Source organism: Panthera tigris, chromosome F3 (genome assembly GCF_018350195.1).
Source record: "Panthera tigris isolate Pti1 chromosome F3, P.tigris_Pti1_mat1.1, whole genome shotgun sequence".
Classification (NCBI taxonomy): Eukaryota; Metazoa; Chordata; class Mammalia; order Carnivora; family Felidae; genus Panthera; species Panthera tigris.
Window position 1 is genome coordinate 44,242,988 of NC_056678.1, and position 24,910 is coordinate 44,267,897.

At 55.5% G+C, this 24,910-nt stretch overlaps 1 protein-coding gene and 1 non-coding gene across 5 annotated transcripts; one reads left to right on the forward strand and one right to left on the reverse strand.

Annotated features, from left to right (window-relative positions):
• Window positions 1-1,579: 1,579 nt before the first annotated feature.
• On the reverse strand, window positions 1,580-24,531 carry SLC41A1 (solute carrier family 41 member 1). 4 transcript variants are annotated; one of them, XM_042975998.1, is made up of 11 exons: window positions 24,463-24,531; window positions 20,851-21,852; window positions 12,547-12,654; window positions 11,346-11,417; window positions 10,563-10,707; window positions 10,301-10,447; window positions 9,544-9,691; window positions 8,577-8,656; window positions 7,530-7,664; window positions 7,081-7,229; window positions 1,580-4,159 (listed from the first exon to the last, which is right to left on the reverse strand). In XM_042975998.1, exons 2-11 carry the CDS (start codon window positions 21,223-21,225, stop codon window positions 3,974-3,976), a joined length of 1,545 nt encoding a protein of 514 aa, XP_042831932.1. In that variant the 5' UTR covers window positions 21,226-21,852; window positions 24,463-24,531; the 3' UTR covers window positions 1,580-3,973. The 4 variants fall into 4 exon arrangements, with proteins under 4 accessions (XP_042831932.1, XP_042831930.1, XP_042831934.1 ...); XM_042975996.1 differs by lacking the exon at window positions 24,463-24,531 and adding an exon at window positions 23,564-24,043; XM_042976000.1 differs by lacking the exon at window positions 24,463-24,531 and adding an exon at window positions 22,491-22,509.
• On the forward strand, window positions 6,190-6,326 carry LOC122236076. The gene has a single exon (XR_006214275.1). It is a non-coding gene; the product is annotated as a U4 spliceosomal RNA (small nuclear RNA).
• Window positions 24,532-24,910: the final 379 nt, after the last annotated feature.

Here is a 24,910-nt window from a genome sequence, read left to right on the forward strand (position 1 = left end):
ATCAATTTTGCAGAGTTATTAGAGATAATACTGGAGTTGCAAATGAGGCCATTATTTAAAGGTATACTGTATAGTATAATATACTGTATATTAAAACATTGTACAAATAATAAGTAATAAGCAATTATCCTCTTATTGTTAACCCTTAACCACCTTACTAACGTATTGCTTCTTTGAAGAGTTAGTCCGAGAGGCTGGGCCTGTTATAAAACGCTGATTTTTTAAAATGTTCTCACCAAAAAAAAAAAAAAAAAAAAAAAAAAGTAAATACGTGAAGTGATGAATGTATTAATTAACTCAATGGGGGGGGATCCTTTCACAACATATACATATATCAAATCATCATGTTCTATAAATATTTTACAAGTTTATTTGTCAATTTTACCTCCATAAAGCTGAAACAAACAAACAAACAAGGCTGATTACTGGGGTGAGTAATGCTCGGCATTTAGTATATGCTCTGTAAGATTGTCCCACGTCCTGTGGGGCAAGCGTCCCGGGTGGACAGCGGTTCCCAGCGGAGGCTTTGGAGTCAGACAGACCTAGGGGGAGCCGCACTGGGGCTCTGCTCTTCCATATCTGCCATCTCAGAAACGTTGCTTTGTCACAAACGTGTGTGTCTGTGTGCGTCTGCTAAGGCTGTGTCACGCTCTGCCCTCCAAACTCCGGTCACATGGAACTCTCTGTAGTTCTCCAAAGCTTCAGGCTCACTTCCCTGCTTAGCATATTGCTCCCTCTGTGAGATGGCTCTTTCCCTTCCCACTTTCTGCTAACTCCTATTCCCCCTGACTTCCTCCAAGACTTCCCTGACCCTCAAGACTGGGTTAAGTGTCTTCCCCATCTGCCTGCTCCCGTAGCCACCCTCCATTTACCCCTATGGTCACTGTATTGACATTGCTTTGTCATTGGCCGACCCCCCCCCCCCCCGCCCTTTAAACAATGACTAGTATTTTGGGGGTTTAGTGTGCTAGGCACAGAGCTTGGTGCTTTATATGTATTACCTCGCCGAAATCTCCTAGCACTTGTAGGAAATAGGTATTAGTACAGATGAGAAAACTGAGGCTCAGAGAGGATAAATGATTTGCTAACGTCACACAAGTGCAAGCAGAAGATCGAGGATCTGAACCAAGGCCTGTCTGGCTCCAAACACTTCGAAGGCCATTGTAAATTTCTAAGGGCTTACAGGGCGGAGCATAGTGAAGGCACCTGGTAAGTCCTCAACAAATCCTAGCTGTTATTAATTTGACGCAACCAGACCGTCAGCTCTGCAGGGAAGGAATCTTAACCCATAGACGCTTGTGCCCCTTAGCACGATACCCCACCCGAGGCCGACTCAGTGCGTGGAAGGCGAGGACACTGCACGGACTTCTGGAATAAGTCCCAGAGCACTGCTGATCGTTTTGCAATAAATGACTGATGTGTGCGTTTTAGCACACAGCTCTGTATGTAAGAGATGTTTCATTTCTTGTCATACTCTGGCCTCTTGCCACTGCTGGGCGAGGAGGGGGTGGGACTACTGAGGGGAGGCTAAACAGCTGGAGCTGCTTCAGGGTGAGACACACAGGAACCGCCAACCACCTAAATAAACGTCCTCTTTATTTTACCAAATATAATTTATCAGTTACGTTGACATTTGTCAATTCAGTTATAGTAACTATAAATAATCCTCTTAAGACACAGTTCTGTAACTCTTTAAGGATACAAGAGTAAACCAATGTTGCTCCTCTCAGCCAGGCCAAAATGACATGCAGTTTGTGCAATCAGGGGAAAAGAAACGAGTCTTCTGGGAAAGTCCGCTTCATTTTCTTTCCCTTTCATCCCACAGTCCTCCCTCTGCTCACACACTGAGGGCTTGGGGCACGCCTACCTTCCTGCTTTTTCAGCAAAGGAGGATGCTCCCGAGTCTCCAGGGCGGCCTGGCTGAACTCCAGGGACGAGGAAGGGGTGAGTGACTGGGGGCAGGGGTGACCGGGGAACACAGGGGCACAGCCTCGGGGGCAGAGGACTTGGTTTTGGTGCCTGTACAAGAAGAGTCTGTGTGCAAATGTGTCTGGAGGTGGAGGGCAGGATAAAAGAGGGCCTGAGGGAAGAGCAGAAACAAGGCTGGTGTTAACGAACTCTGCCAGACCCGGCCCCAGCTAGATAACCCCCCCACGGTTCCTTCCAGTTCTAAGACTCCAGAAAGTGGCCTGGGCGGAAATGGAGGGACAGAAAAGATAGTCTCTGGAGGTACAGGCTGAGTTCCTGGGATGAGACCTGGTGTTGGGAAGACACAGGGTCAGTGCCTGGCCTGCTGCTGGAGGCGGGCCCTTCCGGCTAGAGAGAGGAGGGTTTATGGGGGCGGGGGAGAGAGAGGCTAGAAGAAGCCTGCATCCAAGCGCTCGGCTATGCACACACGTGAGTGTGGACAGATTTCCGATCTGGTCAGAGTAATGGGCGGGGGCGGATGGGGAGGCTCCCGTGTTCCCCAGGTCTTGCACTAGGCAGAGCAGAGGAGCAGCAGCTGGTGACGCCCAGCCTACCAGGTCGGAATCGTCTTTTGGGTGGCTGGCAGGGGGAAGAAAAGGTGAGGAAGGCTGGTTTAGGGAAGTGACCTGCTGGCCGAGCAGTGGGGCTGGGGGCTCTAGCTGGGGTCAGCACTGCACGGAGGCGGGATCTAGAGGCAGCGCCTGGCCTGATGACACAGATGGAAACACTTCCAGCGAGGAAGCTTTCTCTGTCACCCTGGAAGGGGCACACGGCCTTTGTGTCGGGGAAGCAGGGGAGCTTAGAGCCGTTTCCCTGACCGCCGGCATGGTTCCTAACACGTGCTCGGCCCTCCATCAGTATAGCTCAGTGAATGCTTCAGACCAGGCCTGCACATGAGCTCCTCTTGGGGAGGCTGTGTATTTGTTGAATGAGTGAATGAATGAATGAATGGATGGATGATGAATGAGGGCAGAAGCCAAGAGAGAAGACCCTCCACAGCAGGACGGCATGAGTGATTTCAGGAAGGGACAGAGTCGAAGGTGACGATGTGAAATGCCCTCGGGAGAAACAGCGACAGTGAGCCACCCCGGCCGCCCTCCACCTCCCAGCCACCCTCCACATACTCATTCCCTGTCCCTAATCTTGGAACCCAACCTGGAAAGCTCTGGAAAAGGTGGTGTTGAGAGACAACTAGACACAAAGATTAAACAGAGATAAACAATCGGTCCTCTGGGCCCAGGGAGGATGTAGATCTTGGTAAACCTGTTGGTGGACACGGGTCAACAGGAAGACCAGGACCCTACTCATTTCTTCCCGGATGTGACAATCAATTGGAAAAAGATCAAAGGGAGGGGTTGGTGGTGTTTGTCAGACAGCTGGGTAAGGGGCGTGTGTACAATTTGAATAGTCAGTCTGCCTCACTCTTTTTGGGACCGAGAGAGAATAGGGTTAGGATTACACAGGGCCAGGAGCAGCTATCTCCTTCCTAGTGCTTTGAAGTTGGTCCGTTTATAGAAAAAAATATGTGTGTGTTTTGGAGGAACGGGGGTGGGGAGGGGGGAATGATATTTATCTCTCTGTTCAATCAAAATGAAAAAAAAAGAAGGAAAAGAAACCCAAAAAACCAGAACCCACTTACAAAGCGTTTCTCATTAGGGCCATGACCGAGTTTGCTAAAGCTAAACCAGATGCCCCCAGATCCCAGACAGAAACCCCTGCCCCAATCCACATCGCCTGGAGGCACCCACCAGGAAATTGCACTTGGTGATTGTCTCAAAAATCTACTTGTACTGCTCATCTCAGTCCATCTGTCCTGTCTGAATTCTTGCTATACAAACTTGGCTCAATGTATAAAAATTCCCATTGAAAATAATGAGAATTCAGTATCAAAGTGAAGTCCCTAGAAAGAGGTGGGAGTGTGGAGTGGGGCTGGGGGAAGGGGAACAAAAGAAAAAACTCAAACAGAAAGTGCAGGAAGGGTGGGGGAAAAGGTTGAGTGACCAGGCTAGTCCCCAACATCTGTGTCTCGGTCCCCAATGAGCCAGAGGACATGGAAGCTGAGTGCTAGGAGCCCAGTGCCAAGCAGGTCCCCCAGAGCTGTCAAGTACGGGATGGAGAAGTTGTCTGGGTCCAGGCCCCGGCCCCACATCCAGTGCACCATCCAGTCCGCGATGTACAGGAGAATCAGCACCTGGGGAGACAGAAGGGCCCGGCCTATAGCCATCCCCTCTCTCCAGGGGGAGCCAGAGGCCACGCGATGGAACACACCCATTGCCTCACAAGGCTCGGCTATCCACAGTGGGACAGCTCATCTTTCCACCCCTGCATTGTTTCCAGTCCCAAACGAGAGACTTCGTAATCTAAATCCTACTTATTGCAGAAATTCAGCGCTCTTGCCTCTAATTCTGGGTCATCCTATTCTCGGGTCCCTCCAGCGCCTGCCATGTCGGCCTCTCCGGGAGCCTGGCAAGGGGCTGGGGACTGGAGCTGGCTTTCCATACAGGGGCTTCTCCACGGAGCAGAGCAGAGCAGAATAAGGACAGCATTTGAGGCTGCTGCCAGCACACTTGTACCGTTGTCTAAATAACAGTCGATTATCCCAAGCTAGCTTCCTCCTGCCCCTTTCGGTTCTGCTGCCGTGGGCTCCTGGACAGCAGGTCTAGCTTAACATTAGCCCTAGCAAAACAGAATTACGAGTCTGTCAGCTGGATGTAAACCAGAGCACATATCAATTCAAAACACATTTTGGATCATCTGCTGCTTTGATTTATCTGGGCCCTTACTTCCCTCCCACTTCTACAGATCAAGAATGATCTAGATTAGAACTTTGCTAGGGGGCCCCAGGACCAGTAGCGTCAACAACAGCTGGGAGCTGGTTACAGAGGCAGAATCTCAGGTCCCCCTCTTGATCTTCTAAATCGGAATCTGCATTTTAACAAGATTCACGTACACTTTTAAGTTGGCAAAGCGCTTGATGTAGAACACTAGAGGAGAGTGACGCAGGACCGTGTCTTCTATATCCTCAGCATCATTTGGGCTCCCTAAATGCCCGCATCTGCGTGCGAATGAAGAGGTTTCTACCCGTAAATCTCCAACACAGTCATTTGGGAGGTTTTGCTCTTAACCATATTTTGCAAAAACTGGTATGTAAATTCTGCCCTGAGGGGCTCAGTTGCAGGAACCGGAGGCCCTTGGGGGATCCTGAAGCCAGAACCGATACCTAATTTTAGGCAAACTTGGTTGTTCTCTCGAAGGCAGTCAGAGGTTACAGTTCAGCACCCTGCACGTTCCCCCTTGCCTTGCACACAGCAGCCTTGTACGTGGCCTGCCCCTGGCCCTGGGTGAGGGCCGGCCCCCCCCTTCCCGCCCCCTAACTTCTCACCCTTCCCAGCAGTTGCAGAAGAGTCCCAAATAAAGAGTGTGGCCATGAGGACTTCAGGACAAGCTTCAGGAAGGGCACGGCAGCAGCTGACCCCTCATTCCAGCCTCCCGAGCCAGCTCTAGGACACACGGCTGAGAGGAGGGGGCAAAGTACGCAGGAAGAACCTTTACAGCGGACTAAGTGCCCAGCTCTGGCCCTCCACAGGCCTAGAGAAGAGAGCAGAGGTGAGGGTGCCTCCAGCTGGCCCCAAATGGGGAACAGAGCCAAGGTGTATCCTTCCTGATGGAGGCCGAGGGCTAACCTCCAGCCACAGACCCTTGGCGTACCCGCCCCCGCTTTCCCAGCAAGGGCACTTAACCCAACTTGCAAGGGAACGTGCTGCCTAGGTAACTGCCGCGGGGCAAGAATGGATGGTTGATTCCCAGCCCAGCCCTTGGTAAGACGTCCCAACACACAGCCTTTTCAAGGTGTGGGGTGAGGGGCTGGAGGGATAAGAGGTTCCCAATGGCGGACTGGTTAAATGAAATCATGTCCATCTATCTATACGATAGAAGACTGCAGCCATCAAAGAATCAGGGTGCTCTTCTCTTTATGTGTCGACGTGCACTGACCTCTAGGATAAACTGTCAGGTGAAAAAACAGGGTGTGGACAGTGTGCTACATGTGTGTACAAAAAAAAGGGGGGGGGAGGAAAAGAAGAAAAATTATGTTTGTATAAATACAGAAAAGGTTGAAGGATCTACAAGAAACGGATGACACGGGTGGCCAGAAGGAAGGGACTGGGTGGCAGAGAGAGGGCGGAAAGGAAGAGCACTCATTATGAACCTTTAAAATGTTTAAGCTTGGCACAGTGGCAGTATCGTAGCCAATGAGGTTTATCCGAGGCGCGATTAGTGCTAATTAAAATGTTTTGAACTATGGGGCTGTTATTACCGGTCGGAAGTCAGGTCTATAGAAATTGAAACTATAATACTAGGGTGAGCGTGGCTCCAAAGGGATAGCGTAAGGCGGGGCCTGTGATGGAGGAATGGTTCTGTGGCGACGATACACAAATCTACGGCACAGAGACAGAACGGCATGGAATTAAACACACGCGTGCCATGAGTGTATATAAAACTGATGCAGTCCGTGGACCGTTCCGACCCTCACTGCCTGGTCTCGTTACTGTGCTGAGTTACGTGAGATGTTACCGCCGAGGGAAACTGGGTGAACAGTACACGGGATCTCTTGGTACGTGTTTTTTGCAACTTCCCGTGAATATATAATTATTTCGAAATAAGAGGTTGCAAAAAAATGGAATATTACTAGCAGGGAGAGAGTGTATTGTGGTCCAGGATGGCAAGGCTGGGCAGGATCCTAGTGTGGTGGTGCTGACATTTTTTTTTCCAAGCCGTGAAACCCTCCGTTCGAATGACATCTCCTGAGGAAGCCCAGCACGCAAAACAGCCAAGTGGAGCTCCGTGGCCAGGCCAGTGGGGGTGGCGCCCAGGCCCACCTGCTCAGCACCCTACAGCCACCACCTCGGGTCCATTCCTCTCAATTTACAAATGGATCACTGAGGCTCAGAGACGTAAAGCAACTGGGCCAAAGTCACACAGCACGTTCGTGACTCTGCTGGAACTGCAGCCTGTTCTCTGAGCCCCTGAGCCCAGTGTTTCCTGGCCACCCGGTCCCAGAAGAAGTGGTGGCAGAGTGTGTGGCAGGCCCTCCCACGCCCCTGCCGTCCGTACCTGGAGCAGGGCAGCTGTCATGTAGAAGATGATGAAGATGAGCGTAAGAGTGGTGTGCCCGCCCTGCATACAGCTGATGGTGTAGAGGAACACCAGGTGTCCTGGAACCACAAGGAGGAAGAGGACCCGGGCCGAGCGAGAATTCACATCTGGGACCAGGGGAGAGAGGGGGTGAGGAGGTGAGGAGGAGGAGCTCTGGCCCCGGAAGGCCTTTCAGTCAGGGGACACCACACTACGCTCCAGGACAGCGGGGCTGTCTCTGCTCTCCACGCCGTGGTCCCCAGCCCCCGTGGCGTCCCAGGAAAGGACCGTCTTCCTGCCTGGGATCTGCTCTCCAGAGAGAAGGAGCAGCTGCGTATCTAGGCCCCAGCTGGTTCTCAAGGGAAGCTCACTGAGTGCCGCCCCCTCCAGAGCCGGAAGGGACTGGGAGGCTGGGACTCTGCCATTACCAGGACTGAAGAAGGTGGTGCAGGGACTGGGGCAGCGGCGGGGGGCTTGCTCCGAGTTCTCCCCTGGCATCCCGTTCATGTGCAGAAAAGTGGAGATGCGGCTGGCCTGCACGGCCACCAGATTGCCCCCGACACCTGCAGAGAGACAGAAGGGGAGTGAGGAGTGGGGAGGGCAGGACACACTCACCAGTCCCCCGGGGAAAAGGGATGCACTGAGGAGGAAGACCAAGATGCCCCCATTTCCAGGGAGTCTTCCAGGCTCCTTCCGTCCTCCCCGCTATGGAGACGTGGCAGTCCCATGTGCCCCTCGGGTGGCCGAGAGTGCGGGAAGGGGTGCAGGCCGATCTGTAGACTCAGGGAACCTGAGCCCCTGCTGTCCCACCCACACGGCCGAGGCGACAAGGCCTTGCCTTGCCTCAGCCCCTCTCCTCAGCTCTGAGCAGACCCAGGCAGCCCCTGCCCCTGTGCTGGTTCCAGGAACTGACTTCAGGTCTCAGGTTTGAGCTCTGGACTCTGGAATCTGGTACCTCTCCTAGGAACCGTGCTGGTTTATTGTTGCCCCTCCCACCACTGACCTACTCCCTGCTCTTCTCAGCCTTGCTTGGAGCTCCTAGAGGCTGACTTCTACAGACTACATCACCCAGGCTCCCCTGCTGGCTGCTTCTAATCGGGTTAGTTCAACAGGAGGCACCAGTACCCCAGTCAGAGACGAGGGGGTGGGGGGGGAAGGAGAGAGGGGTCAGGTATGTCTTTCCTTATCCCAATCTGCTTTTAGGTAGAGGCTTACCCCTGCTGGGGGCAGAGGTGTGTTCCCTCTGGGCCTCCTATAACACCGTTTCCTCCCCTTGACCCTTGAGCACTAGGGCTTCCTGTGGTTGCTAATCTGTGTGTCCTTCCTCTGCTCCCTGCTCTGTGAGCAGCCCCTTCATTAAAGTCTTGAACTCTCTGAGCGGGATACATTTGCCCGCCGGAATCCCGACGCAGAGCCCCCCACACCCTCCTCTCCTGCCCGCCTCCGTTCTCCTGGCGCTGATGCCAAGACCTCACCATTAATCACAGGCGTGAAGACGGCCATCCCTGCAAAGTTGGGGTCCGAGACAGTCTTGTCCAAGATGAGACCTCCCACACTACACAGACGAAGACAAAGTGACACAAAGATCACCTAAGGGTTGTGCTTTGGTCCTGGGGATGCCAGGCACAGGCCCATCTGGCCTCGGGGAGGAAGAGGAGGTGCTCCCAGGCTCCCCGGTCTCCCAGGTGTTGCCCCCTTTGCCAGAACCAGTTGCTGCTTATGATATTCAGAGCTGGCAGAGCGGCCCCAGAGCTAACTGGTGGCACCGGGTCAGGCAGCCGCCTCCTGTACCCGCCCCGCAGGTTGGCTGCAGGAGCCAAGGGCGACCTGCCCGGGAGGGCCGCCTGGTTGTGCCTGCTCGGTGTTCGTTTCCCCTTGTGGAAACAGCGCGGGGCTCTTCCTCGGGAATCGCCTCTCTCAAACTCAGTCACTGTGGTTCGGGTGACACTGCTTCAGCGACGGCCAGGCCCCCGGGCCCGGCCAATCACGGCATCGCTTTCCCGCAGCCAGAGTGATGGGCTCAGGCAGAGCCGTGTGACTGGCTGAGAGCCGGTGAAATTCTGTAGTGGGACTTTGTGGAACTGTCGAGAGGCTTCCTCCCACGGGAGTTAGTAAGAGTAAGGAAAGTATGAACCTGGAGCTGCAGGCCATCACAGGGAGAAGCGGAGCCGAGAGGCGGACAGTAGCGGAGCCCTGATGCTATCGCTGATGCGCCTGAGCCCAGCCGGGCCTTTTTAGTTCCCTGAGCCAGTGCGTTCTGCTTCTCAGTGCAACCCATTTCAGATGGCTTCTGTCACATGCAACAGAAGGCCATGGAGCCGATACACTCTTGAAGGCATTTCTAGGGTCAGCACCAGACCGCTCCCCTTTTCCCAGGGCTCCCCAAGGACTCTCTGGCAGGGTGGGAGGAGGGTGAGGGTGCATACGAGGGCCTGAGCCTACCTGCTGATGGCCATGGCAATGATGACGGGCTCCCAGCCTGAGTACAACACCTCCCTTGTGGCTGGGCTCCGTCGGGCGAGCACCACCCAGACAGGCAGCAGGGCCACGAAGAAGGCACACACCAGGGGGTAGATGTATTGCCAGTCATCTGAGAGAGGCAGAGATCAGAGGGAGGTGAGCACCGCAGCTCCCTGCTCAGGCCTCCCCCGGCTCGGCCTGCCAGTGTGCCGGCAGATCCACGGGAACGTCACCCTAGGTGCCTGTAAACACATGACCTCATTGATCCTCCCTGTAAGGCCAGGACAGAGGTGGGGCCAGCCTTTTCCATTCTGTCGATGAGGAACACCAAGCTGAGAGCTCCCCAGGCATGGGGCTCGTTAGGGGCAGAGACCAGATTCCAGCTTCCTTTGCTTTGATCCCCAGAAATCACTAATTCCCCTCCCCTTCTTCACTCTGCAAGCAGATTCCGGACTTCAGTTCCTTTCCCTCACCCCTTCCACCTTTACGCCTCCAAGGCAAGTAGGAATCCACCGGATCAGGCGAGAATAGATTTCTCAGACCCTTTTCCCCGTGCCCCTGCTGCCTGCATGCATTGGAGAGTACTTAGCCTCTGTCTCCGTGCTCGGGAGTTATTACAAAACTGTGTTCCAACCAGATAGTTAAGAACTTAGAGGAAATCCTTACACGCCGGTAAACCCACTGCCATCTCTCCCAAACCCCCCTACCCTGGTCACACCCTCAGTGGCCTCAGCCTCACCCAGCTCCAGGTAGAGTCCCCAGCTGATGCCTGAGAGCAATGCCAAGGTGATGAGGTCACCCAGGCTGGCGGCAATGGGCGTGGCCACATTGTCTGGGTTGATTCCAATCTTTCGGGAGCCAATGATGACTCCAATCATGATCATACCTGGGGAGGAAGGGGATGGGCCGGGCGGGGCAAGAAGAGATAAAGGGGTATTAGCAAACGAAAGGAGAGATTGGAGGTGCCAGGCTGACACCCTGCCCTTCTCCTCCTTCCTTACCCAGTACCAGGGAGGCGATGAAGGCCGTGGCCACGCTGCTGGCACACAGTAGGAAGGCGTGCGGGATGCTGAAGTGGCCGTCAGGGATCCAGCCAAAGACAACGGCTGCGATGGATGCCAGGAAGCCCACCACCGTGGCCTGCACCTGAGGAGGGAGTGGTAACTCAGAGAGTGGGGGGGAGGGGGTGGGGGCACCGAGAGATTCCTAGCACCGGTCACTGAGCACTTAGCCAGACCTCTTCTTGGCTCTCGGCAGCCCCAGGAGGCAGGCTGGGCTGGACTGTGCAGTCCTCCCGGGCTGGAATGAAGTCTTTATTTATTTAGTTTCACACCAGACACTAGTACTGGGCAGTGCACCCTGCAGGCGCCCGGGACGTGTTACTGGCTGGATGACTGTCCCTCTGGGGATTGGGGTGAGGCTCAGCAGAGCCTGAGCCTTCAGTCCACAGACAAGGCCTGGGACTCCAGGGGTAGGACTCCCAGTCTGGAAGCTGTGTAACTTCACGTGGTCGATGGCACCCCAGCACTCCTGAGTCTGATCTGTGGGAACTCACACCCAGTGGACCCCTGCGGGTCGAGAACTGACATGGGGCCCGCTGGGACCCTCCCCATCTTGGCCGTTTTCCTGGGAAACTTGGTTACCTCCTAGAGCTGCTTCAGGAGACGCCAGCTCGGCAGGATGCTGGAGTGTCGCTCCCAAGCAGGCTGGGGCTGACCTCAGTCGTTCAGATTCCTGACTAAGGGGGAAGCTTAGCCCACCCTCTCTGGTCTCTGCTTTCTTACCTGGATGAGGGCCATGTTCCCCGTGATCATCCGCCAGAGCTCCTTGGGTGTGTCCATGTGCCCAATGTTGGCCTGGGAGAGGGAGGGCGAGGGGCTGGAGCTCCAGGCTGGAAAAGGCCTGCAGCTCCGTCTGTTAGGAACCTGCCTGGATTAGGAGGCAGTGCATGTGGCCTAAGACTCTGGGACCAGGGCGTAACCCCCAGGGAAAGTGAAGCAGCATCAAGGGGGCCAGGAGAGGGAAGGAGCTAAAGAGCCTGAGCTGCTGCAGCTGGGGGCGGGGGGCCGGAAGGGGGCTCCCAAGGCAGCCCCCTCTTCTCCTTCTCGCCTCCTCTCAGGACAGCCGCTGAGCAGAGGCAGAGTCCATCCCACCGGCTGCTCATCTGGGCGGCCCATTCCCGTGTGGGTCAGAATGACCCAATCCCTGGCTCTGAGGCCCGCTTGCCATCCTCGGGCAGGAAAGGTCAGCTGCCGGTACAGGACTGGGGCTCCAAGAGGGTCTGGGAAGAAGCGAGGTGGCGTGGGAGTAGGCCAGAAGTAAGGCAAGATGGGGTGGGCTTGACCCGCTGCCACTCTCTCTGCTGCCCTCTCCGGACTTGGAGCCGTGCGGGACATCCCTGCCAGCTGGCTGCCCAGCCTCCTGAGTTTTATTGCTTCCCACCTCCCACCCTGTGGCCCTGAATCTGGTTCCTTCTCTGAACCGTCATGGCTGATCTCTGGGGCTGTGGGGAGGGGGAGTGATAAGCAGCCCCCTCCCTGTCTATTCACTTGATGAAGAGTAAGCGGCAATGGAGGAAAGGGAATGGGATGCGAGGGGGGCTGGGAAGGCCTGGCTCTGCTCCTGCCCAGCTGTGGAGTAGGGCTGGAGATCAGAGGAGGCCCCCATCTGTGCAGGTCGAGGGACCAGCATGACGCTTGCCTGTCAAAGCTGCACAAACAGTCACGAGGCGGGTTGCAAAGCAGGGGGTGGGGCAAGAGTCCAGGGACAGCTGGGACATCCAGAAACCAAGCCTGGGAACCACTCTGGGCGGGGAGCCCCTGCCCAGAAGCAGGACGCCCAGGCTGGGATCTCCCTACCCCTTCCCGCCCCAGCCCCACACTCCAGGCCCGGGCACTCGAGAGAGGCCTGTAGTGATCTCTCAGTCTGGCTCTGTGCCGCCCGGAGTCCTCTGTGTGTCCCATGCCTCCCAGCCAGGACACTCACTGCAGTGGACAGCCTCGATGCCAGGGTCATTTCCAGGTTCCCCTTAAGCCCCAGCAGCGCAGGCACCAGGATGAAGACCTCTGTCACCTTCTGGAAGACTTCCCAGTGCTACAAGGTGAAAACAGAACCCAGGAATCTCAGTGCCCCAAACGGTTGGCATCAGGTCGAGCAGATAGTCTGGGATCAGGGGCTCGAGGAGGAAATGGAATCAGCAGGGCATGAGCACACCAAGCGCCTTTTCTCCAAGAACCCTGGAACCCAACCAAGAGCATGGCGCTGCAAACAACACGGCCCCCGCTTCCTGGCACCCAGAAATGGGGAGACGTGGAGGGTCGCTTCCAGTCAGGAACTCCGGCCTGGCTCCACTTCCTCTGCCTGCTCTCTGGAGCCGGGGGGAGAGGAGGTGAGGACCCACACAGCTGTCACCCCAGGCTGGTTTACACCCCAGAACTCCTTCCCAGGCCCCCCTCAAATGGCAGTCCCCAACCTCTTCGCCTTCAGCCCAGTTTCTCTGCGGCTGCAGCCTTGGGTGGTGTTGTCTCAGCTGTCGAGAGCCAGGCTCCACAGGGCTGGGGCTGAGGAGATTAGAGTTTGTTTGGTTTCTGTGTCCAAGGGCTTTGGGCCTCAGCCACAGCAAGTCTCCTTACGAGGCTCTGAATCAAGACCGGGGCCCCCAAATCTCTGCGTGCTGGTTTGCAGGAGGCTTTTTATGCCTCCTCTGCATTCCCGCACCTCACATCCCTTCCCCAGTCTCTCAGCTAGGCAAGGCAGGTGTGGCCCTGTAGGAAGAGCACTGGACTAGGAGTCAGGAGACAGAGGTTCTAGTCCGGGGACTATCAGGCCTGGCTCTCCACCCAGTTTCTTCAGCTAACAGCTGTTAAGTGCCGACGGTGTGCCAGGCTAAGTGCTCTACATATGTTTTCTCATCTCTTCCTATCAACAATCCATTTCGGTGGGGGCTATTTTTGTCCCCGTTTTGTGAATGAGGAAAGAGAGGTCCAGGGGGCGCAATACTTGTTCGTGCTAAGAGGGGAAAGAGAAAGAGCCAGGATTGGCTATTTGAAAGCTACTTTAATTGCAAGTGAGACTGAAGATGTGCAAAAAAGGCTGGGATTGCGTCTCCCTCCCTGGTGCTGGCTGCCCCGTGGGCTCCAGTATTTGTTCCTTCATTTGTTTAGGAATGGGTCACCACCTTTGGAGAGGGAGGAGGGGGTGGGCGGCCAGGCGAGCGTATGCAGGTTGATGAGGGAGCTGTGGGCAGGAAGTAGAGTGCTGTGTGTTCGAAGGCACTGGACTGAGAGCCTTGGGTCTCCTACAGAGACCACAGGGGTGGGCCTTATGCTCTCCCCGCTAGCGGCCTCCCACACGGACCAGGACAACCTGTACGGGGGCCTCAGACACATTACAAGGGCCTCAAGCTCCTGACTGTAAACTGTACAATTCAGGGGCCAACTCAGATGGTCTCTAAAGGCAGTTCCAGCATTGACACTCCAGTTAAGAACGAGGACAGCTGTAAATCAAACCCCAGGGAGATGTATCACCTACACCCATTAGATTGGCTACTATGCAAAATCGCCAGAAAAAAAACAAGTGTTGGTTGGCAAGGAAGTGGAGAGACTGGAGCCCTCGTGCGCTGTTGGTTGGGGTGTAAAATACCCTAACCACTGTGGAAAATAGTATGGAGGGTCCCCCCCAAATTAAAAATAGAGCCACCCTAGGGGCACCCGGGGGGCTCGGTCGGTTACGCGTCCGACTTCGGCTCAGGTCGTGATCTCACGGTTCGTGAGTTCGAGCCCCGTGTCCGGTTCTGTGCTGACAGCTCAGACCCTGCAGCCTGCCTCGGATTCTGTGTCTCTCTCTCTGTCCTTCTCCCACTTGTGCTCTCTCTCTCTCAAAACAAAACAAAAAAAAAAAACAAAAACCCAAAAAAACAAACAAAACAACTTAAAAAAATGTAGAGAATAATAAAACTACCCTATAATCCCGCAATCTCCCTGCTGGGTGTATATCCGAAAGAAGTGAAAGCAGAGTCTTGAAGAGATATTTGCTCACCCATGTTCACAGCACCATTATTCACAACGGCCAAGAGGTACAAGCGGCCCTGGTGTCCACTGATGGACAGATACACACGAGGTGGTATACGCAGACAGGGGACCAGTGTTCACCCTTAAAAAGAGGACATCCTGGGGCTCCTGGGTGGCTGAGTCGGTTATGCATCCAGCTGTTGATTTTAGCGCATGGCATGATCTCATGGTTCGTGAGTTCAAGCCCCCCATTGGGCTCTGCACTAACAGCACGAAGCCTGCTTGGGATTCTCTCTCTGCCCCTCCTCCACTTGTTCTCTCTCTCTCTCTCTCTCTCTCTCTCTCTCTCTCTCAGAATAAATGAGCAGCCTTTAAAAACTAACTAAATGAATAAATTAAAAAAAAAAAAGGAAGAGCATTCTGATACATGCTATATAACATGGATGAACTGTAAGGACATTATACAAAAGTGAAATAAGCCAGAGTCACAAAAAGACAAATACTCTACAATTCCACTTCTATAAGGCACCCAAAGTAGTCAAATTCATAGAAATAACAAGACAATGCTTGGTTGTCAGGGGCTGGAAGGGGATTTAGTGTTTAATGTTATAGACGTTCAGTTTCTCGAGCTGAAAAAGTTCTAGAGATCTGTTTCACAACCATGTGAATATACTTAACACTACTACATTATCCATTTAAAAATGGTTGAGATGATGAACTTTGTTGTGTGTTTTTTTACCACAATAATAAATAATAATAACAATAATAATCATAAAAGATGAGCAGGGATTATCGGAGGGGGCTGGGGCCAGGGCCAGAGACTTGAGCAGCCTGGATACCTACCGGGAGGGCCTAGAAGGTAAGGATTTCTCTCTTCTCGTCAGAGTTCTTTTCGCGGGTGTGTGCGCATGTCGCTGGGGTGTATGCTCACCCGAGCTCCTGGTCTGGCCCCTCACAGCTGGAGGGCCTAGGACTCTCTTTAGGGGAGCCCCTCCCCAAGACTAAGGATGGGAGAGCAGCCCCCACCCCCTGCCTGCCCCCTCTCCCCCAGCGCCACTGGCTGAGCTTTGAGGTCCCCACAGGAGGAGAGAGCCAGCCCCTTGCAGACACTGGAGGACCGTGAACCCCGTCTCACTCCCGGGGTCCCCAGCGAGCCCCGGCCACCCCGGAGGAACTTGGGGACCGTTACTCTGGGACACGGCCAGGGCACACCACTGGGGTTCCAGCTCCCTGCGGACCCGGCCTGCTCTACTTCACCTCATCCTCTCTCCCTACACTGGACAAACAGCTCCAGGGAGGGGAGGACTTCCCCTCCCCCTACGAGGGTGGCTGACTGGGGACTTCCGAAGCTTCTCTCAGAGCACAGCCTCGTATCCCCTCCTCACTGCAAACCATCCGCCCCTCCCAGAGCCTGGCTCTCCTGGTGGGCGCGGGTAACGCGCACGTGCGGGCCGAGTGAAAGGACCTGGAAAGAAATACTTTAAGTGTCTGCGTGTAATGTCGGCTCCGCTGTTTGTGAGGCGTATTGTTTGTCTTTGTGATTATTTAAGAAAAAAAATGTAGGAAGCCGAGCTAAGCCCCTCTGGCTGGCATGATAGCCAGAAGCCATGAACTCCCAAAGCCCTCCACCTCCCAGCACACGCGTTAGAAGGACCTAGAAGGTACGGGGGTCTCAGTAGTGGCAAGATGAGAGACGGAGAGGCAAGGGGAACACGCAGTCACCGTAAGAGCCCCTGTGCCAAAGTTTTCCCAGCCCACACACAATTCGGCCTGGAATCTCGCACCGCCTGACCCTCGGCCCAGCAAAGCCCTGAACTGGCACTTGGGTCAGAGGAGCCAATTCCCACACACATAGTTGCTTCACCCACCGAGCCTGCTCAAAGAGGCGGCTCAGGCGGGGGCAGGAGGGAGCCTCTGAGACACACACACATGCACACACGCTCTGTGTCTCTGGGAAGAGAGGCGGGTGATGTGGAACCGGCCTGGGAGGCAGGGCGGCCCTCAGGTTGAGCGGCTAGAATGTGGCAGGGGCAGACAGTGAGTGTCTCTCTTCCTTCCGTTGGCCTCATTCAGGCCCATCCTGTTCATCCTGGTGAGGAGTGCCTGCCCCTGAAGTCAATCAAACCTGTCAGCCAAGCCTTCACCCACGCCTTCCTGCTCTGCTGGGGACAGAAAAGGGCACGGTCCAGGAGGCACGGCCCCGCTCGGTAGGGGAGGGCATCTACAGATCTCACCGCTTTTCAGAATGTAGCTCCTCTTCCCTTTCTCTGTCCTTGGCTGGGGCTGGGGGCTCATTGGTTCCTGATATCCGGGGGTGAGAAATGAGACCGCTCCCCCCACACTCCAAAATAATCCTGATCCAAAGCGATCACCCTAAGTTTCGTACCTCAGTGGTCCTGCCGGGACCTCTTCCCCCTCCTTCCAACTCGCCTCTCCCGTCCCTTACCTCCTCTGGCTTCATATACTGACTTCCGTCCGCTTTCGAGCATTCTGCCCTGTGCTCTCTCCCCCTCCAGGAGGGTAGCGGCAGGGCGGAGAGTCACAGCCGGGAACAGGTGGACTCAAGACATTAAGAAGACCAAAATCCTGGGGTGCCTGGGTGGCTCAGTCAGTTAAGCGTCCGACTTTGGCTCACGTCATGATCTCGCGATTCGTGAGTTCAAGCCCCGTGTCGGGCTCTGTGCTGATAGCTCAGAGCCTGGAACCTGTTTCAGACTCTGAGTCTCCCTCTCTCTTTCTGCCCCTCCCCTGCTCATGCTCTGTCTCTCTCTCTCTCAAAGATAAATAAACATTAAAAAAAAAAAAAAAAAGACTAAAATCCCTAGAGATAAGCTCTGACCAGGCTGTGGGAGGACCCCGGAAGCTGGGCTGGAGTTGAGGACTAAGTCAGAGTCACCTGCCTGAGGCTTTCCCCCTCTGCAGGCATCCCAGGTGCCCCAGCAGGCGAGCCCCAGGCCAGCCTGGGTATCCGGGGCTGTACAAAGGGCGAGAAAGAGAGTGGTCAACGGAGATGGGATCTGAGCATCCTGCCCGGGAGCGCCGGCGGCCCTGGGAGCAGGCCAGGCTGGCAGGAACGCTTCTTTCCCTCCACTTCCCCAAGCCCACATTCGCCATCCGCCTTCATCTCCGTGGACTCTTCCACATGAGCAGCTGGAGGAGGAGGTGTTTGGGGGAGGGGTTGTCGCCTTTCCTTGGGATTCTCAGTACGTGAGTAGGGAGCTAAAATAAGGACCTAGGGGTCTCACCTGTCTTAACACAGCTGGGAATTCCAGGGAAGGTTGGTACACAGCACCTCCTGGCACCCCCATCCCTCAAAAGGCTGACGGAAGAGGGGAGTGAGATGCCCTGCAAAGGCCTAGGAGCAGACTGGGGGGCGGGGCACAGAGCACCTTCGGCAGATCCCTATCCAACCACATTCGACCAACCGCCTCCACTCCCACAATGGGCCCAACCCTGCTTTCCTTCCTAAATGTCACAGGAACTTTCAGCCTCGGTCTGGACGCTGGAGCAGATGGCAGTCCATTTTTCTTTTTTTGACTTTTGGACAGTACACCAGGCTCTTATCTCACTGCAGAGGCTGGCTGTGCACATTGGAGGGGAGGGCAGATAAGAGGCAACAGAAAGGAGCCTCCTAGGAAGAGACTAAGTCTTCTGCAGTCGTGTGGAAAGATGGGGGGCCCTGGACCAAGGAGCCATCAGCACCGGACTTTGGTTCATTTGCTCTGAGATGCTGGGGACGCTCTATAGCCAACCCCTCCAGATGGCCCCAGTCTTTTAGGCACTCCCAAATTCTGTCCCACTGAAGGCCATCTTAGCTCGTGAAGGGGGAATACAAGTGTGAATCCCTAGAAATCGTCCTGCTTTTCCTGAATCTGAGATTGTCAGTCACCCCTCTCCCCCTGCCCCCTGCTCTCCTGGATGTGGAATAAGAAACTCCCTGTGGTCCCGTGTCCTGGTCTTTCTGCACCCTCCTCCTGCCCTGATATCACTGTAGCCATCTGCAAGGCCTGCTCCAACCCAGCTGTGACAGGAAGGCTGGGGGAGGGGGACAAGGACAAACCAGCCATTGTCATCTATACCAAATGGATCCTAGCTCTGGGGTGAGAGCCTAAGTGCCACACTGAGGGCAATTGCTGGCCCTCTGTGGGTACGCCGGGCAGGCTCCAAAAGTCCCTACCGCTGTCTCAGGCTCATGGGTGTGGGGTGGGGGTGGGGCAAGATGTGAGAAGCCTTTTCCATCTCTAGAGTTCTGAGTGTGTGGGACTGGGGTGGGGGTGGGGGACCGCTAAGAACCTTTGTTCTTGTTCACTTTATAACTCCAGTTGTTCAGGATTCTGATCCACTCTGTCCTTTGAGGGAAGACGTGGAGAGCACATTCCTCCCTGAGTCTTTAACCAACTGGCAAATCACGGGCATGGTGAAGGCTGCAGGGCTTAACGGCCCGGGAGGCTCTGAGTCAGGATGACCAGGGACAAGTTCCCTAATCCCTCTCAGCCATAGGTTCCCTATCTACAAAATGGAGACGATCATGGTGCCTACCTCACAGGCCTACAGGCCTACAGGCCATTACCATTGCTGTCATTATTATGCAGAAAATAAAACAGCTGGACCCTGGTTGTATAACCCCTTTGTAAGCACCAAACCAGAACCCCAAAACTCTTAAGAATGAGAACCAAGGCCACAGGAAAGGGACGGAACAGGTGTGGACATTGCTACCCCAGGCTCATTTCTCCTCCGGCTCCTGCCCCCACTCCCTGCCCGAGGAGGAGAAGCAGCCACTGGGGGAGGAATCCGAAGCCTGCCTTCCCAGCTCCAGACTGGCTTCCCATCCTCCATGAGGAACAACCCTGAGGACGACAAGTCAGGGCAGAGGGAAGGTCCTGTCCAGATGACAGGCCAGGCCGAGGCACTCTGGCATGACATTAACACCGTCCTCATCAGCAACAGGAAGTGCAGGGTTCTTCTCGTAAGGGCTCAAGTCAAAGTGGTCCAGGGGGACGCTGTCGACAGAGCCACTTAGAAACCACCACCCTCAGTTCCCTGGGACACTGGCAAAGTGACACCCGTCCACCAGCAGGACTCTCTGCATCACCACATGCATTGTGTGTAGGGCTGGCCTGGCCCAGGGAGGGGATGTTGAGCTCCACGTCCTCATGGACATGGGGGATTTCATGGTTAGGGACAAACTGGTGGTGGTGGTGGGGGGGGGGTGGGGGGAACGTGTGGATCCCAAGGGCAAAGGCCAGATTTTCCCTGGTCTTTGTATTTCTCTAAGTACCTAGGACAGAGCTCAGCACTCAGCAGGAATTTGATACCTGCTAATGATTAACTTTGATAAACCCAGCACCTTGGGGCAGGGGAACTCTGTGTGCCTCACTACACTTCAAAAACTTTTACCTGGAAACAAGACTTGAATTCTCTCTTGGACCTGAAGGTTCTGGGTGAGTCCTAACCTGCTACACAGGATACCCCTGGCCCTCAGCTTCCAGGGCCTGCCAGTTGCTATTCTCACCTCTACCCAGTAGCCTCACGAGAAGCCTTTTTTGCTCAGGGCAGATTCATGAACGGCAGGTAAGAAACAAAGAGGAGAGATGGTTCTGCCCAGGCCTGGTTACCTTTTGTCCCCATTTACATCACAGAATTGGCACTTCTAGGTCTTACCCCCAGCCCCCTCACCTTCCCCCCCCAAATCATGCATCAGATCGCATGTGCTTACCCCTGTTCTCCAAGGAGATCGTACCAAGGTTACAGGCAGATAAGCAACACAAAATGCCTTTAAGAACCTTCCCACTTAATTTGAGACCCTCTTGGCAGCTGAACAAATTCCTGCCCAGCAGGGGGAAGGAGGGGAGACTTGAAACTGAGCTTTCTACTGTGGGTATCCTTGAAACCCCAAGTGAAGGAAAAAGACAGCACAAAGAGGAGTCCCATCTAAGTGTCTCCTACTGAGCTGGGCTCAGGAGGAACGCCCAGGAGGCATGGCAGGCAACAACCTTGTTCCATCTCCCCTCATCCAAGCCTGAGCTCTGGAACAAATTCTGCTTCTGTTAAGCAATGCTGCCCTGAACACCTCCTCAGGGCTACTGAGCTTCCTCGAGGCTTCTGTAGAAAGTAACTAGACCAAGAAGAAACTGAGGATGTGATCCAAAGGGAAACAATATTCTAGGAAGCAGCAGCTGCTTCTGACAGGGAGGTGGAGAGAAAACTCCAAGAGTCAGTTTCCCAGGAGGAAAAGGTGGCCCTGGGTTCATGGTCAAGAGCTGCCCTACCCAGGTCCTACCTGCACGATGTCCAGCACCATGCCAGCAGCCACAGTCCCAAAGCCTGCCAGGAGGAAGGGAAACAGCACTTGCAGCCCGATGGAAAAGGAGGTCTCCTTGAGAGGGGAGGGTGGTGCGGGGCCACGGTCCGTGCTGACGTCGTCGCTTTCATTGCTCTGGCTCCCGTTCTCCAGAAGGGCGTCCTCCTCCCGAACCCCCTTGGCGTTGGCCCGGGACTCAATCACCACCACCTCCACCCCAGCCCCATCAGGCCCCAGGAACTCTGAGGTCCCAGCCAAGGGCTCTCGCCCGGGGCCATCGGAAGAGCAAGGTGAGGGAGTAGGGCCAGTCCCGTTCAGCTGGTGGGCGTCCTTCGGCTCTGGCTTAGAGGACATGACGGGAAGGGAGGAGGGGAAGGGAGAACTTCTCTCTCGCTCTTTTTGTTTGCTTTCTCTCTCCCTTTCTAAGTTGGGAAAGAACTTAGTCTTGGGGTGAACCCAGGCTTGGGTGCCGCGGGACCTCTTCCCGCGGCTCTCTGCTCCTACCGGGCGCTGCAAAAACTGCTCCACCGACAGGCAGCCCCATCAAGCACTGAAGCGGCGAGCTGGAAGGAAACAAGAAACTCCTCACCAGGCTCCGCGGCCAGCCGCTAGGGGTGCAGGTGCCTGACTCCGGCCGGCCAGCGCTGTGCTCGGGGGCAACTTATCTGGCCCCTTATCTTCTTTGGTTCTGAGCGGCAGGTTCCTCGGGGCAGGGGGCATCCAGAGTAGAAGAGCCCAGCCAAGTCTGGGGCGGCCTCTTAGGTGGCCCTTCTGTCATGAAAAGCAGCTTGAGTTCAAATCCTTGAGAAGGCAGCCGCGGCTGCGGCTCCCTCAGCTTCCCACAGCTCCTAGGGCTCTGTGGTCCCAGGGCAGTGTCTGCCGCCCTTCCCCTCTCCTCCAGAGATTTCCTTCCTTCCTGGGAAGACCTTGTCCCGCGTTGAATCCCTGGTCCTTAAAGTCACGAGAATCTGTGCGGAACACCTGATGTGGGAAGGAAGGAGACAAGAAAAAGAGAATGTTATGATATGGCAAAGGAGAGCTCATACTGGGACAGTTTTCCCACAAAGGCAGGCACTGAGTTTTCACTAAAACTACCCGTTCCCGCACTGTGGCATCTGGAGGGCCAGCAGGCACTGACCCTGCCATCGTCCCAACTGGCAGCCCACCGTCCCCCAGGGGTCACCGCAGTGGTCAACAGCAGCGAGATGTGGCCAGCCTGGGAGTGGGAAGATGTGGTTCAGGAGACCTTGGCATTGTCTTCTTGGCAACCAGGGGTGGACAGGGATGTCCTGGGGGAGATCCCTTCTTGAATGCTTATTAAGAACCCGGGATTATTTAAGTGTGGTCTCCCAGTGGGGTCAGTCACAAATTTAGTCACAAGCTCCCGGCCACACAGCAGAGGCACTGCACTGCAAAAGTGATTGTTTACAGTCACGAGACAGCTGTGCAAGGCAAATAAATAGGGAGAATCTGGTCACTAAATGAAAGTCTCCAGACCCCCAAACAGCCATAGCCCCTGAGGGAGAAAAAACAAAACAAAACAAAACAACCAAACCTAGGAGGACTCCCTGGGCAATGGGGCAAGGCTGCCAGACCAAGGCCAAGAGCCAGAGGCCTACCCACTCCTGCCCTTGAGAGTCAGCAGTGTTACAAAAAGCTCAGACGCTGACTGGGATCCAGGCTTCTGTCTCTACTTCTCTCCTCCTGTTCTTGGCCTTGTGGGTTTGTCAGATAGGACAAGAGAGTTATCTCAGTTTGAAGGGGGAGAGCGCAAAACTATTGGTTATTATGCACACATTTCAGTTCCCTAGGTCCGTCCTGTTCCCCAGTGTTACTAAGAGTTGGATATAGTGGAATTCTTAAAAAACAAAAAGACAAAAGCAGCAAAACTAAAAAAAAAAAAAAAAAAAAAAAAAAAAAGTAAAACAAAGCAGAGCAAAATATAAAGGAGCAGCAGAAGCCAAAATGCACTTGTTTCCAAATGCATGTGTCTAGGTGTAACGGTCCCACTTTTCCTGTTTACGACCCCCCCCAGGCCCTGATCCCACCCTAGCCCATTTCACCAAAATAGTTCTTACAGGCAAAAAATACATTTAAAGAGAATTTCCCTAGGTAGGATGAACAAGTACTTAAGTATTCCAAACACAATTAGTCAACTCCAGTTTGGGAAAGGGTGATTCAAACTCCGGTAACTGACCCATGGGAATTGTTTTCTCTTTCTATGGACTCAAGTCACACATCCAGATTCCCTTTTCAGACCTCTTTAAACACAGTCCTGTGGTCCTTGACCCTCACTAGAAATCCAGAACGAGACCTCCGAGCAGGAGAGTCCACTGCTCCTATCCCAGCAGCGCCTGCTAGAACCTGACCCTCCCTCCTCCTCCTGTCTTCCTGGCAGGCCACCTAAACTGAAAGGGGGCTCTCAGGAAGAGAAGCCAGTCCCTCACCACACTCCTTCCAGTAAAGAGACTTCAGACGGGCCTAAGGCCCTGGGATGAAGGAAGCAAAAGTAAACCAGGATGCCCCGAGGAGGGGACAAAAAAAGACCCGTTTTAGTATCTCCAAACCCTGGGCGGGGGAGAAGTAACTGGGTGGCCTACCCCGCCTCTCCCGCATTCAGACTCAGCAAATGCGCTGCTCGCCAGGGCTCCCGCCCTCCGCCACCCACCGCCCCAGACCCAACAGGACTGACCTGCCTCTCGCTTGGGAGGAAGGGGGGCGCCTGGCGAGTGGCAGCAGGGACCCGTGGTCTCGGGGGGTGCAGGGTTCCCCCTCTTCTCATCACTCCTCCTCGGCAGTCCTCCTCGGCCCCAGGCGTGCGCGCCCCCCACCCCCCCGCACCCCCGGCCAAGGCGAGCGTCCAGCCGCGACACCCGGCTCGCTACATTTCGCCTCTGCGTTAAAGCGAGGCCGCCGCTCCGCTTCCCCGAGGGGTAGGTGGCCGGGGAGGGCAGGATATACCGCCTCGGGCCCGGGCGGGGGGGACCCGGACGGGGGACCGTGGGGCTGAACTCACTCGCCCCCAATCGCTTCTTGCCCGCGGACTTGGGCCCGACTGGTTGGCTGCTAGTGGCAAACGTGATCTGGGGCAGACTGGGTGGCACCCCCCCCTCCATCAAAAATAGGTTCAGGATGGACAACTGCGGCAGCCAATCGGAGGCAGGGGAGGGGGCGGGCTCAGCCTCGGCCCGGCCCCTTTCCTTCGCTTTGTGCCGGGGAGGCGGGGCGCCGGGGAAACGCAGTGCGAGGAGTGACGGCGGCTGCGGGCCGGCGGCGTGTGCCGAGAGCTCGCGGGTCCCCTCGCCCGGCGGCCGGCGACCCGAGGTTTCCGTTGCCCGGCGCTCGCCGCTCGGGGCCGCCTCCCCCGAGCCGGCCCCGCCCTGCCGCGAGCCCCCCCACCCCCCGCCGCCGCCGCCTCGCCCTTTAAAGGCTTGTGCGCCTGTGCGCGTTTCCTCGCGCATCTTGAGTGTTTCCTCCAGCCCGTGGCCTTCGTAGCGTCGGTGTGGAGCCAGCCAGCTCTGACCCCGCGGGCTCAAGCAACCATCCCCGCGCTCCTTCCCGTGCTCGGCACCGGGAGAGAACCATCCCCACCTCGTTCTTGGACACAGCCCCTCTGCTGCTGGCTCAGCCCCTCTGCTGCTGGCTCGGCCCCTCGCGCTGCCTCCAGATCCCGCGTTCCTCTAAGCAAATGGCTCGGCCCTGACGGAACCGGCCTTAATAACGTCCCAGTTTTGGAAGGGGTGGGGATGGGCGGGCGGGAGCGAAAACAGGTCAGACTCGCGGCTGGGGTCCCACAGGCCCCACCTGAGGGAGGGGCGGAGGGGAGCTTCCTCTGACCCACCGTTCCTGGTGGCAACATAGGGGAGAGATCTCTGCATCCTGGGCGAAACGAAATCCAACTTTCCCTGACGCACCTTGTGGGATCAAAGAGGGGTGTTCCCATCTCGCCTTTTGCCACTTCCTCCCTGGGGTATCTCCACCTCTCCAACGCAAACTCAGTACCAGCTCTCTTTGGGATGTTTTTGTGCAGGCGATGTGA

What these genes read in the sequence shown, in the direction of transcription:
- SLC41A1 (XM_042975998.1), bottom strand. Translation starts at nt 21,225, where the DNA reads ATGTCCTCTAAGCCAGAGCCGAAGGACGCCCACCAGCTGAACGGGACT. An exon ending in GGGACTCTACCTGGAGCTGG is followed by an intron (nt 9,692 to 10,300) that starts GTGAGGCTGAGG and finishes TGCCTCTCTCAG; the next exon opens with ATGACTGGCAATACATCTAC. An exon ending in TGACAGCTGCCCTGCTCCAG is followed by an intron (nt 4,160 to 7,080) that starts GTACGGACGGCA and finishes CTGTCTCCCCAG; the next exon opens with GTGCTGATTCTCCTGTACAT.